General features: G+C 36.2%; 1 protein-coding gene across 1 annotated transcript in view; it reads right to left on the bottom strand.

The window, feature by feature from the left end:
- The window catches only part of USH2A (usherin), a 716,035-nt gene that overhangs the window by 346,425 nt on the left and 355,207 nt on the right, over positions 1-14,403 (bottom strand). Inside the window, exons 32-34 of the mRNA XM_028104725.2 lie at positions 13,795-13,954; positions 12,249-12,420; positions 6,458-6,605 (exon numbers count right to left, since the gene is read on the bottom strand). Coding sequence (XP_027960526.2) covers positions 6,458-6,605; positions 12,249-12,420; positions 13,795-13,954 — 480 coding nt within the window. The remainder of the gene's footprint in view (positions 1-6,457; positions 6,606-12,248; positions 12,421-13,794; positions 13,955-14,403) is intronic.

Below are 14,403 nucleotides of genomic sequence, written 5' to 3'. Positions count from 1 at the left end.
CAAACAAGTCAAAGCATCTAAAAAATTTTTTTATGTGGCTAGATGGAATCCTGAATTATGAGCTTTTCTACAAAATGTAGAGGCAAGAGAGTACAGTGAATAAAATCATGCATTTTTGTGTCACTCTCACCCTTCTTTGTATTACATTCCTACTTAACTAGTTGTCTTGAGCAATTAATACTTATAAATCTGAGTTTCCACAGCTGAATGTTAGAATAACAATACCCATTTCATGGCTAGTTGTGAGGATTAAAGAGCCTGGTACATAGTTCTAAACTGTAGTTATTCCTACTACTATTACATCAGTGTTGGTAGGAAATCAAATACTTCTTTCTTTGTATGGGTGAATCACATAGTATTCACACACACACCTTCACGCATATATACTATAAAAGTCTATTTCTTTCTCAATCATCTCTTAATGTGAAGGATGACATACACAGAATGTGTATAAAACTTCCGTAGTTAATTATTTCTCTACCACCCATTTCTGAAATCATATATATGCTTAAAAACTGAACTAAATGGGGGTGCCTGGGTGGCTCGGTTGAGCGTCCAACTCTTGGTTTTGGCTCAGGTCATGATCTCAGGGTCATGAGATCGAGCCCTATGTCTAGCTCCATGCTCAGTGTGGAGTCTACTTGAGACTGTCTCTCCCTCTGCCCCTCCCCCTGTGCTTGCACTCTCTCTCTCAAATAAATAAATAAATAAATAAAATCTTTAAAAAACCTGAACTAAATGTTCTTTCAATAATGTTCTATTGTCTTCATGGTACTATGTGTAAGTCTGCAAAAATAATCGACTTCCTAAATTCTTTCTGTTCTTATCAACAGTTGCCCCTGTCTTGGTACATATCCACATATAAATTCTCAAAAAGCCAGCCCAGTACAAAAGGCTGCATTAGGAAAATATTTTCATAGGTTCCTTAAGTACTCATTCTTTTCTCAAGAAGTCCCTGGGACCCTGTCTAATGGGTGCCCAGCTCTCCTTCTCCTGTGCTCATCCTGACATTACCAAATCTTGATGGCAGGAACAATCTACCCTTTCACACAGAGGCATGCAAAGCAGATCCAGTTTCACACGCTGTCTCTCTTTAAAATCTCAACAAATCACTAGGCTGAGAAAATCTTATACCAAGCAACTGGGCCTTTGAGCCTTCAGCAGGCCAAGAGGAAATTGCCATTCTGCTGCCTTTGAAATCATTTCCCCTATATTATGTAATTATAAAATGTGCTGTAAATGTGCATTTGCATGTACTGTGTAATTGCGTATGCATATACTTTTCACACCCACACAATAACTATGTTATCATTGTCCCTATCATCAGCAAACATTAATCCCCTCAACAGCAATAAATACCCATAATACCATGACTGGCACCCTCCCAGTTGCTGGCACTAGAACCGTGATCAAGGCCACAGAGGACAAGTCACATCCCTGTCCTCATGTGGGTCACAATCTAACAGGGAAACTGTTCTAGTAAATTTACTTAAGTAAAGATAGTGGATAGTTACAAGCAATTGTAAATATTAATAAAGGATAAGAATTTCATATTCTATATTTCTAGTTACTGTTTTAAAAAACATATTCTAATTACTTTCAAATGTCATTACACGTTATGCTAGGTAATGAGGAATAAGTTTGGTATAGTCAGTATTGATGCTGATTTTAGCAAGGGGGGACTGCAAGTGTGAGGAAAAAACATATTTACAGATTCTAAGGCCTAGGCTTCTGAAAGGGAATATGGCTCATGAGAATTTGGAAGCTCTCAAAAGCATCATTCTGATTACGCAATTGTAATCTTCACAACACAGGTCACAAATTTATTAGACAGTAATCCTTTGTGCCCCTTCTCACTGATGGCTGATGGTATGACAAAGGAAAGGTCCAGGTGCTACACAATAAAGGGTTCTTATCTTCCTAAAAGTAGCTCTCATTCAGGTTTTAAAATCCTGCCTGAAATAGCAGCCTGCGGAGAACACCTTTGCCGGAGGGAATGTGGATGCCAAGCACTCTGATTAGAGAAAGAGAGCTGGAGGGTCACTCCATTTTTGCAGGTAAGTGAAGCAAGGACCTAGAATTCGGTAGGACACGTTTGAAGGAAAGAAAGCCTTAGGTGGCAATCAAGTGATAAAGACCGAGTACTTACCGACTACTTGGTAGAAGGCAATTAACAGCATGTAGCATTATAACAGCAAAATCATGGAAACATAAATATCCACTGATAAAACATGGGTCTCATAAGCTGTGGTTTTATTCAGTGGGACTCTGCTGCCTTTTGAAACACTGAAGCTGGGCTCTGTCTGCTTAACTGCCAGGGAAAAATGTCTCCACAACGTTGTTAAGTGAGAAAAACAAGTTACACAAGACAGAATGATCTCACTCTGGTTTAACAAATGTATATTTTATGTATCTATCTTTAAGTGATTATTAATTGAAACTTTTGTTTCAATTAATAAATTTTGTTTCAACACAGCCCTTAACCTTTTCTTCTTCTGGTTTAAAAAGTTTACTGCATTTTACTATATCCTCTCTACATCATATTTTTAAAATTGTGGTAAAAAAAACACATAACCTAAAACTTACCATCTTAACTGTTTTTCTGTGTGTAGTACAGATTGTTTACTAAATGCACATTGTTGTATAACAGATCTCTAGAACCTTTTCATGTTGCAAAATTGAAACTATATTCCTTGAACCGCAACTCTCCATTCCCCCTCTGACCCCCCTGCCAGATTCTACTTTCTGTTTCTATGTGGAATCGTGCAGTGTTTGTCTTTTTGTGACTGGTTTCTTTTAGTTAACATAATGTCCTCAAGGTTTATCCATGTTGTAGCATGTGATAATTTCTTTTTTTAAGGGCAGAATAATATTCCATTGTGTATATATTTATTTATCCATTCATCCATCCGTGGACATTTGGGTCTCCTCCATCTCTTGGCTACAGTGACTGTGGGTGTGCAAGTATCTCTTCAAGATCCTGCTTTCAATTCTTTTGGATAAATACCCAGAAGTGGGATTGTTAGAGCACATAGTAATTCTATTTTTAATTTTTTGAGGAATTTTCCATACTGTTTCCCATAGTAGCTGCCCCATTTTATGTTCCCACCAACAGTACCCAAGGGTTCTAATTTCTTGACTTCCTTGCCAACATTTGTTATTTTCTGTGCATTTATTTTTTTTCTTTTGGTAGTGCTAATCAGCAAAGTTTTAATTGAGCATCTATTATGTGGGTCAGGCACTATTCTTAGAACGGCTGGTAGAGCACAGAACAAAAAGTTCTAGGACAGGAAAAATTCTCAGAGCGCATGAGGCATGTCCTGAAGCAAAGAGCAAGCTTCCCAGCACAAGCTGTGGAGTAGAGCAGGTTGGGAGACAAAGAAGAAAATGGCAATCAGAAGGGCAATACGCCATTCTCTTAGCCACTGGGTCAGGATATCACAAGATTCTGATGAGTAGAAAGTGACTGTTTAAATCAGAATCATTTATGAAAAGCAGAGAGTCTATTTCCTAAGCCATGCTGTCTAAAGGCGACCATTTGCTTGATAGGCAAGAACTAGACATTTATATCAGAAGCTTTTATATCTCTCATATTTTGTCACATATGGGCATATATTTTGGAAATTCACATACTTCTTATTACTGGAAGTGGGTTTATTGTTTCTCCATATTTTTTTCCATGTTAATAATACTGATCCCAGCGTGTGCAAAACCATGCAAAAAGCATCTGTTTCACAACATGACAGTCTAAATGCCTATATATCTCTGGACCTGCCACACCTAGTGGAGACCCAGAGGGATTACACTTCCACATCCCATAGAGTTCCTCAGGGAACTTCTTCTCCATACATTTGGCACCTTATTCATATCCCTACCTTGCGATTATTTGTTCCCCCAAAGAGCCCTTATCCTTAAGATCAGGGATTAGGCAAATTCATCTTGGTATCATCAGAATGATGGCACCTAGCAGTAGGTCCTCAAAAAATAGACTTTGAATGAACCAATTCAGATTTTTGCAGGGTATGAGGAAGCTCTTGAAGTTATCTGGGTGAGAAATATCAGTGACCTTCCTTAGAGGAGTGGAGTTGAGGGTCATGTGGTAAGACAAGTCAGGAGTGAGCCAGGGTTGAAGTCAAGAATGCCACCCAGGTTTCTGGCTCATGTGACTGGGTTGTGCTAATCAGGAAGAGGAGGAACACAGGAGAAAAGGCAGGTAGAGGGGCAGAGAACATGTGGAGAAATCAACTTGGATATGTTGAATGTAAAGGGTAATAAAAATCCAGGCGGAGGTTTCCTGATCTCGGGGTCCTGGGATCAAGCCCCGAGTTGGGTTCCCTGCTCAGCAAGGAGTCTGCTTCTTCCTCCCCCTCTGCTCCTCTCTGGCTTGTGCTCTAACTCTCTCTCTCTCAAAGAAGTAAATAAAATCTTAAAAAAAAAAAAAAAAAGAGGCCCACATTTAGTTCTGAGGAATGAGTTAGATTTCCACAGGAAAGACGGAAAGAAAATAGGGGTTGTCAATGCCAATTTTATAATCAAGAGAACTGGGGCTCATGGAATTTAGTCCATCTCCCAAAGTAACACACTACTACACGGCAGAGATAATATTTGTCTCTAGGCCAATTTGACTCCACACACACAGTCTTGCAACCCTACAGTAAGCCATAAGTAATTCTAGAAAGGAACATATGTTACAAGGCTCTGTAAATGCAGATTGAGTCATAAGTTGGGAGTGACCTGAATACTAGACTAAAGAATTTGGATTTTATTCTTTAGGTTTTCAAGGGGAAGTATGGGGGCTTTAAAAACAAATAGAGGAACAAGGTGTTTTCCAACAATCAGATTTTCCCTCTCCAGATGATAGACAATAAAAATCAAACACTGGAAAATTTGGGGCAAGTGAAGAGAGAAGTAGGTGGCGTGAAAGTTGCTATTTTCTTTTTAAATGAACACTATTACTTTTTAAATGTCTAACCATTGCCCCAAAATAAAAATTTTGAAAATTCTGATGTGATTAAACACAAGACTTTAGAACACAATGAAAGTGTTTACACAAATCTCCAAAACCTCTCAAATTCTTTTTGGTTCAACGAATACATTTTAAAACTGCTTGTAAATGCACAAAACATAGTATGCAAATATTCCCTGAAATGTAGAAAGTATTTCCCTGGTCCACCTAGGATTCTGAGTACAGTTGCCATTCCAGGTGCCAAGACCAATGGTATGAAGGAAAATGTTCTACGATGCAAATCACGTAATGGCATTTAACAGCAATCCAATTGGAAAAAATCACTAACATTTGCATTGCCACCTATGGGCTAGATACATTTGTGGAGCACGAAGTATGGCAAGATTTTTTGACTGTTTCATATAAGTATCAAATAGAGATCCATTTATTTTTTTATTAGGAAATTTATAACAGTACAGGAATCACTTCAATAGCAGAGATAATCACTCACTCTAATTATTTGAACTCTCTCCATTACCTCAAATATATCTAATGCATTTGCCAAAAGTTTAATTAAAATGAGATGACTGGAATAATTAATATCATAGTAAACATAAGACAAACTAATAAAATTCAATTTCTTTCTTCCATTCTTTTTGGCTATGCTAAAGGAGGCCATCTCGATTTTCAGTAACAAACTACTTAAAACAATTTCTAGGATATTAAAAGTCTTGATGTTTGTCTTAACGGGAACAAAATTTGATGTTACATAAGTTTCCATCAGTGTGGAACAATGACAGTATGTTGTGTGAAACTTAAAGATATTTCCAATAAATGAATAAAGTAATTTCTACCTCCAAGTTATTGCAAATTCTTTATAATAAGATCTTATTTTAGCCAACTTGAACTGGCTTACGTAATTCTCTAAACTATGCAAAGATGTATATGTCACTTAGAAATATACACGATCAACTTGAAGTTAAACAAGTATAAATACATATATATTTAACATATGCACTGTTTAAAAACTGCATGCTGACATATTTGCATATAATATATTAAAATACAGAGTTCCAAGTGGTCTCTTCTAAGATAAACTTATTCAACCAAAAGCATTTTGAAATACATGATGTGCGTGGACTTTCTCTCTCTCTCTACCTCTCAGAGAATGAACTCAAGACTGTGAGAAACAGAAAGTCACTGAAAATATAATGTCACTGTCACAATGGCACTTTGGGAATCCTCATCTGTTCTCTCCACCTCTCCTGGAACGTATTGAACAATGAGATGCAGTACACAAGAACTATCAAAAGGGAGCACTTTTGAGCCACCAAAATTGTGTGTTAGCCTAAAAACTACAATCTCCCAACTGCAGACAATGATACTATCTCAGGTATTTTATGTGCTAAAATGATCATTAAAAATTAAGCACCACATATAAGCTGCCATTTAGAATATTAATTTACCTTTGCTAATCATCTTTTTAACTTGAGGCTAAAAGAGTTCACTTACCATTTGGATATTCAGGCTCTGTCCAGGAGATGTGAAAGGAGTGAGGTGAATAAGAGTGTGCTTTGGGGGTTGGCACACCTTCGGGTGCCTGCTCATCAGTTAGGGCCTCACTGGCCTCGCTCACAGTGCACCCACCCCCTGTGCAAGCCTGAGGGGAAATGCAAAAACCACATTTCACTCTGGGTCACAAAAGTTTTCTGGGTCCAAAGCCTTGGAAACAGAGAATTCATAACAAGAGTTCCAGATACTTTGAAACACAGTTTTCTTGATCCACAACCCCCCCCCCCGCCCCACCACACCAAATAAATTTGTTTCAGTGCTGAGGTCTGACATTTAATTAGTTTGCTTTTCAGGACACGAGACAGCCAGCTCTGATAATTAGAAAATAACCCAAAACGTATGCATATATGAATTATAAGTACATCCTATGTTAGAGCCTAGCGATAGGGCATCTATTGCCTGGATGAATAACCTTGATGAAATCAGCCTTGTACAAAGTTTCCTAGAAGGAATTAAGTGTGCGCATGCACAGACACACACATGTGTGTGCACACTACATGAGGGTAACACTAGAGACTGAAATTACTTCAGGATAAAAACAAGTGATTTGGAGTAAAATAAAAGATCTACAGCAAATATAATTGCCTTTATTGCGATAGTGTAACCAATATGTTTAGAGTACAACATAATGTGAAATTGAATAAAATAGTATTTCTCATGTATCAGCAACAAAGCAGTTGTTGAGTGACTGTTTAATAGCTTAAAGGGTCAAATCACTTACTTATGTGCCAGAGGAAATGGGCTCATTACACGGCCAGCACACTTAAAGTGATCACAGAATCTTCCCATTCCCTAATTAGGTATTAACTAATGCCATAAATGAAAACATGGATGTTAAAGATACCTGGGAGGGCCCTGGATGGCTCAGTTGGTTAAGTGTCTAACTCTTGATTTCAGCTAAAGTCATGATCTCAGGGTCGCCGGATCGAGCCCCATGTCAGGCTTTGGGCTCAACAGGGAGTCTGCTTGTCCCTCTTCCTCTGCTCCTCCCCCTGATCACGTGCATGTGTACTCTCTCTCTCCCTCCCTCACTCTCAAATAAATAAATCTTAAAAAAAAAAAACAACCTGGAAACTTCTGTGTGTACTCTTATAATTCTACAAGTAATTCCAAAATAAATGTTTAAGTGTATTAGGAAAATATCTTTGCTACCTAACTTATTGGATAAATATTTTTCCAGGAAGCAGAGACAGACACACAGGGCTTTTCCAGACTCTATTTGCTAGCAAATATTAGCAATCATATCTTTATATAACATAGATATTTGAAAACTACACTTAAGCTTTTGTTCAGTATCAATTTAGGTTCCAGTTGTAATTTACACAAATTTAAAAATATTTCAAAAAGCCCTAAAATTTACTGAAAACCAATTAAGAAAATGAAGCAAAATCATAGGACAATGTAAAAAGCAGATAGGCATTTAGTCCCTTTTCAGGGAATGTAGATATTGCTAGCATAAAAAATTAAAACATCTTTTTATTTCTTTGGGCCTGTCCCTTGCTTTTCAGCTCGATATTAAGGGAACAACCTTTTGATAATCAACACAGTTGAATTTTTTTCCCTATAAATAAGAGACAGTTGACTTATTTTTAAAGATATTTTCTTAAGTTGCTGTATACTATTGAACAAGTTGTCTCAAATTATTTATTACAAGTATAAATATTAAATGGTCAGTAGACATGGAGCTCAATCTCACTTTCCCTTGCAAGAATACAACAGTAGCCTATATCTTCAGGATAATTTCTCATCAGTGTAGGCAAGTTTCTGATGGGTTAAACTGGGGCTTGGGCATGAAATTGCATTAAGATTGGGACCTAATTAACCTCTGTGGTTCCCTCTAATTCTCCGCTGCAGCGTGTGCATATATATGGAAGAGATAAACTATCCTCTTCCTGAGAACAGAATCTCTGCAAATAAAGAGGAATCAATTGAGCTTGTGGCCAAACCATGACTCAAAGCTCTAGGACATGTCATTGTTAGCCCAAGAAATAACATTAAAATAGAAAAATTTTAAAAAAGACATTTCAAACATACTAAAAGTCCACTAGAAAATATGGCAGGAAAAGAGGCCAAGTGGGACAGCCAAATTATCAAAGGAAAATGATGGAAAGAGCATTCTTTTTAGTCCTCAGAGAGATAAAACTACTTGCAGTTCCTAGATTTTTTTTCCTTAGGAGGGGAAAAATGTTGGAGCATCTTACTGTTAAACCCATAACACACTGGGACTTAATTCAGATCGTCTACTTCTCACTATTACTTTTTTATGTCCTAAGAATTGACCCCAGCTACCTCTCCCCAAAGAAATATTATAAGACATGTAATTATATATATTTAAAAATAAAGAGTGAATTGAAATTTACTTTGTTTTGAGAATTTTAGGATGCCTTTTGGGGTAAGTAAAGACATCCTCTGGTTTGGAAGGATTGATCTTTGGGCTATGGGCTATATCATCTAAGAACCATAAACTCATAATTTGACAAAGGAGCTTTCTAAGAATCCAAGGAGTTTATGAGAGAATTTTTCTTGAAAATAAAACAGAATTTATAAAGAGGCTACTGAAATAACAGAATTACCTGCAAAATATTTTTTTCCGCATTCTTTTTGCATGCATTTAGAGGTGCTAAGTGAGCAGTTCCTAAATAAGGAAAAAAATGCTCTTAAAGTTGCTTCCGATTTGTCGAATCTAACTGATATTATCTAAATGAAATCACACCAATCAGTATCTTGTTTGACCTACCAGCACTGGAGGCCCCTGCATGCAATGCAACTGAATGCTGATTAAAATTCTGGTTCGGAAAAACTAAATAAATTAGCAGGATTAATTAAAGATGCTTTTATGAAATAGCAAAGTCTTTGAAAGCCCCTGAGCCTTTACAATAAGGCATTTCAACCCATCTCCTATAGCTTTTCTCAGTTACAGCCATTTTTGTTAAGTGGCAAAGTCATAGTACCACCCTGAAATGTCCAGTAACTTCTGATCAAATAGGGGATTGAATTTTGGTAAAGGAAATGAGTAATTAATACATGTGTATCAATTATTTTGAAATGATGACTATTAGGAACATCCAAAACTTGCATTCTCTTTTTCAATAGTTTGTTTTCAGGTAAGTAGGCTCTGAGGATATTAAGAATGCAGCATACCTTAAAGTATGAAGAAAAGGAACAAGGCCATGTTATATATAAATGATCCTTTGAAAAATTAAGCTCATCATTTCCAAGAATCTTTCCAGTAAAGATATTTAACACTTAACATTCATCAAGAGGCAAATGTCTAGCTGTAATATGAAAATTATCAAGCTGTACATATCTTGCTACTAGTTTGTATTACTAGCTTCTTTATTTAATTGCTGACTTATTATCTTTATTCAGAACTACCACACTCCACAATACCATTTGTTGAGTGTAGTAACATGTTATGCTGTCTCTTCCAGTAGAAAAAGTATATGCTTAGATCCACACAGTCCCCAATTCTGACATCTTACAACAAATCATTTAATTCATATCAGAAGTCTCAGATTCTTCATGAAATACATATACTTAGTGTTCATTCATTTATCCATTCATTCAAGAATTGTTTGCTGAGCTTCCAGTTTCTACCAGACACTGTGCTTGACTCAGCAGATAGAATTTTGAAAGATGCTGTTTCTACCCTTCAGGAGTATATAATCAAGTTAACAGGAAAAATTAAATGAAGCCACTTGAAGTAACATACTGTCTCTGAGTCTAGAGTAAATCACAGTGGCTTGAATCCTCATGTATCATCTTCTATTCTTAAGGGCTTGGTCATCTGTATGTTTTATTTTCCAGAACTTTCAACATGCTAAGACTATCTATAAAGACAACTGCACTTGGCTGAGAACGTAATCTCCATCTACTAATCTAATGACCTTGAAAGCCAGTTATTATGTGGAAACTGAAATATACAGTAACCCTTCAATTAACCAAGATGAACTTAAAATGTTCTGGTTCACTTATTTTACTGGTTATAGAGTTAGGTAAAAAACTTAATTGACTACTTCCTGAAATATATTAGTGTATTTTCTCCACTACCATATACAGAGAAATAAAAAATAATGTGAGCAAATTTATTTTCCTAACAAGAGTTAGGGCAGGGACTTCCACATCTTTATGACGTTCTGCATCAACATTACTCAATGGCTGACAGATCTTATTTGATTCCATAGAATATTGTTTGGGATCACAGAATGATTTAGTGTCACGGAATTTTAGGGCTCAAAGAGACATTAAAAATCATTTAGTTCAAAGCCCTGACTTTAGGCTTAGAGAACATAAAAATCAGTGCAATTAAGTGAATTTGCCTTTGGTTACACAGTTGGTAGCAAAATCTGAATTGAAATGCAGGCAAGCAGCCTCCCAATCTAGTGGTATTCATTTTTCAAGATATTACAGATGTATAAAACATAGGAGACTGGAGTGGATTTATACTGATTGCACAGCATATCCTAAAAATTACCTGGGGAGTAGAACTTTGTTTCATGACATTTGCCTCCTGATAAAAACTAAGAGCACAACAATTTCTGTTTAATTTTGGTTTCTTCTAAGCAATAGAGTCTTTTCTGGATTTTGATATTACCACTGTTTTGAAAATAGTGTGGATTTCTGTATTAGTTTTTGAAAATCAAGGTAATAACTTTCTTACATCTTGAGTGCTACAACTAAGTAATCAAAGATGCTGCTTCATAAGCCCATCTGCGTGCTGAACACCTAGGCACATAGAGTCAATTCTGAATAGGATTTTTAACATTGTCTGATTGCCCTTGTTTTGGGATGTCAGGTCAGACAGTAAGCAATAGTTGAATGTAGTTTATTTTCTCATGGTATAATATTTAGAGCATTCAAGAGCATGTTAAGTAAAATGAATGCATACACAGTGTCTACATAAATGTAAATTTATTCATAATCAAGAGCAGAATATTTTCTATGGCATTTATCAAAGCAAATATCCTTATATAGGTATTACTATAAAATGAAGAGTGTGTTTAAAGCAAATAGGGACAATCTCATGTTTATATTCAGTTATTTTCAGATGTGCTATTAAACTTAAAAAAGATTATATTTCATCAAAAAACAAAAGGAACCACTGAGTATAAATTCCACAGTAATATCAAGGTCTTTTAAAAGACCTTTGTATAAAAGTGCTATTTTGCATTAAAAAATGCTATTGTCTGTCTAAAGACCTCTAAAGTATGTTGATTCCAGGGTTTTTATTAAGTGACTGTTCTTTTGAGATAGAAGTGTAATGTAAACCAGACTATAATAACAATCCAGAATATTTAGGGATCACTTAAACCATCATTTTAAAATATAAGACCTAAATTCTCATATCGTACATTGTTTTCCAAATGAAAACAAGCTCCATAGGGAAATAACCTTATTAATTCAGGCATTTTAGAAAAAGCCCTTACCAATTATGACATTCTGGAAATAACAAAGAAGAAATAATTTCTGATAATCCCAAATTAGATTGGGGAAAAATCTAATGACTCAGATTATTATGCCATCATTCTGTGTAATACAAAATAAATATGTAGATATTAGATTACATTCCCATTTACAGTGTGAAGTATGTTTTCAGTCTCAACAGCAATACAGAAATTTTGGGTTTGGGTTTTTTTTTTTTTTTAAGTGAACAAGAGAGAGAAGATGGGACAAAGGAAGAGAGAAGCAGCAAGAGAAGGGAAGAGAAAGTGGTAGACTAAAATGAACTTACTCCCAGCTTGATGAGATATTTATTACCAGGGGACACGTATTGTAGCAGGTGATCCTGAAAAAGTTCTGTGCTGTTATAGATGACATCCCAAATTGTAAAATCATGTGTGTGATTTGAAATATATAATATATAGCGCTCCAGAATCCCATTTACATTTCTTGGTTGTTTCCACCTGGGAATGGAAAAATATAGCATGACTATCCATCATTCATTCAAGTCAAACCTGAAATGTGCAAGATTTTTAAAGGACGCATATGAACTTGGATTTATGCCACTCAAAACACACACACACACACACACACACACACACACACACACACACACACTGAAATCTTAAAAAAAAAAAAACCCAAGTAGTTATTAAATGTCTCTTCTGAATGGTCTAAAGAAAATATGGCATAGTGCCTACTTTCTAGTTACTTATAATTTTAACTAGTCAATAATATAAAAAATGTGTGAGTATTTAATTTTGAACTTAAGCGATAGAACAAAAATTGAGAGAAATAGAACATTTGAGAATTTATGAGAAATGGGAGAGAGAGAGAGAGAGAGAGAAATAACATAACTGTCTTGAAAAAATGCAGCCATCTAATGCCAAATTAACATGCAACTCTAGAATACAGAGAAGCTGAGGACTGAAGTGCACTGAAGTGCGAAGCAGTCAAATCAAACCTCATGGATAAGGTGAGACACTACCTAGACACAGAAGACTGTCTACTTGATGGATCGGATATGGTAGGCAGAAGGAAAAGTAGAGGATATTCCACATACACCTTACAATGTGTGAGTGAACATGAGCCGGACAAATCGTAAAATAGAAACAGGTAAACTGAGAAATACTTAGAGTAGTGGGAAATCTTTTGGCGTAAGTAATGCGGGCTCAGGTTAGGGCAGCACTGAAAGCCAACAGGACATCTCAGACCTGGAACAATGGGGTATGGATCATAATGTTTCCCAGCTTGAACAAATACCCTAATTTACTCAGCCCAAACTCTTTTCCAGATGGGAAAACTGAGACCAACAGAGATGAATGTAAACAAGTATTCATTGGTGGCAGGAGAGGTTTGTTAAATTTCAATCCAGTAATGACAGTATACCTTGTACCTCAGAGTTTAGGAAATGGGTCAGAATCCATTCATACCAAAAATAATCTGAACATGCCTATACATGAAAGTTCCTTTCTGACTTCAACTGCAGGGTTGTAGTGTATACTCAAAAAGAAAATAAATATTTAGACTAATTCCAACTCATCACGGATAACGCCTCCCCTGTAGAAAGCCCAAGGCAGTCCTGCAAGTGGTCAGTTTCCATTTATTGAAGTTTGCACAGAATCTGTGTCCGTATGTAGCTCAGCCTGATTGCGTGGAGACGAAATGGAAATTAAGTTGGCAAGTGATAATCAAAGGTTCCCAGAACCACTGAACTAATCACTTCTATGCATTTCATCACAATAAAATTAGTTTTATGTCACAAGCCCTTCCCTTGATTGAGCTCACTGGGATTCTTGCATAAACCAATGTGGGACAGAGACAACATTTCTACTTACTGTACATAGATAGTTCTAGAATCCAGGACGGTCAGAAGTGGGGAATCCACATGCTCTGGTGGAAGCTGTGCTGTGTACAGTATGACCAGGGAACTGTTTGTACATCCCACATGTGTGCAGGCACCAAGTACAAACTGGTGGGGTGTAAATACTGCTAAATCTAGAGGGTGGAGGAAAAAGAATTTGTATACCATTATATTTTTTATTCAGGTGATCCGACTCCTCTACATTCCCACTTCTTAGAACTGTTAAAGTAAAGCTTAAAACAAGAATCAATAGCCCTAAAAATCAATAGCAATAAGATATAGGCTGTTTTATCCTTTAAATATACTATGGTTATTTTTAAATAGATAAGTGTCAGTCAAATTCTTGCTTTAACTTTTTCATTTTAACAATTTGACCATCCTCTTGAATGTATACGACCAGATAAGTCATTTTCTGAGTTTAGAGTTCCTTCAACCACTCTGCTAAAATATAAATGAGACATTTAAATGATTTCTAAAGCATATTTGAAGACAAGGGGAGTTGTTTTTGAAATGCAAATACATAACTTGCAACAATGACTTTGTGCTTGTAATTCCTTTTGCCTAACTCCTTTTTCCTGTCCAC

Source organism: Eumetopias jubatus, unplaced genomic scaffold (assembly GCF_037043125.1).
Source record: "Eumetopias jubatus isolate StellerSeaLion01/CBP00866 unplaced genomic scaffold, mEumJub1_p1.0 scaffold_12, whole genome shotgun sequence".
Lineage (NCBI taxonomy): Eukaryota > Metazoa > Chordata > Mammalia > Carnivora > Otariidae > Eumetopias > Eumetopias jubatus.
This window is presented reverse-complemented; position numbering and strand designations above follow the sequence as displayed.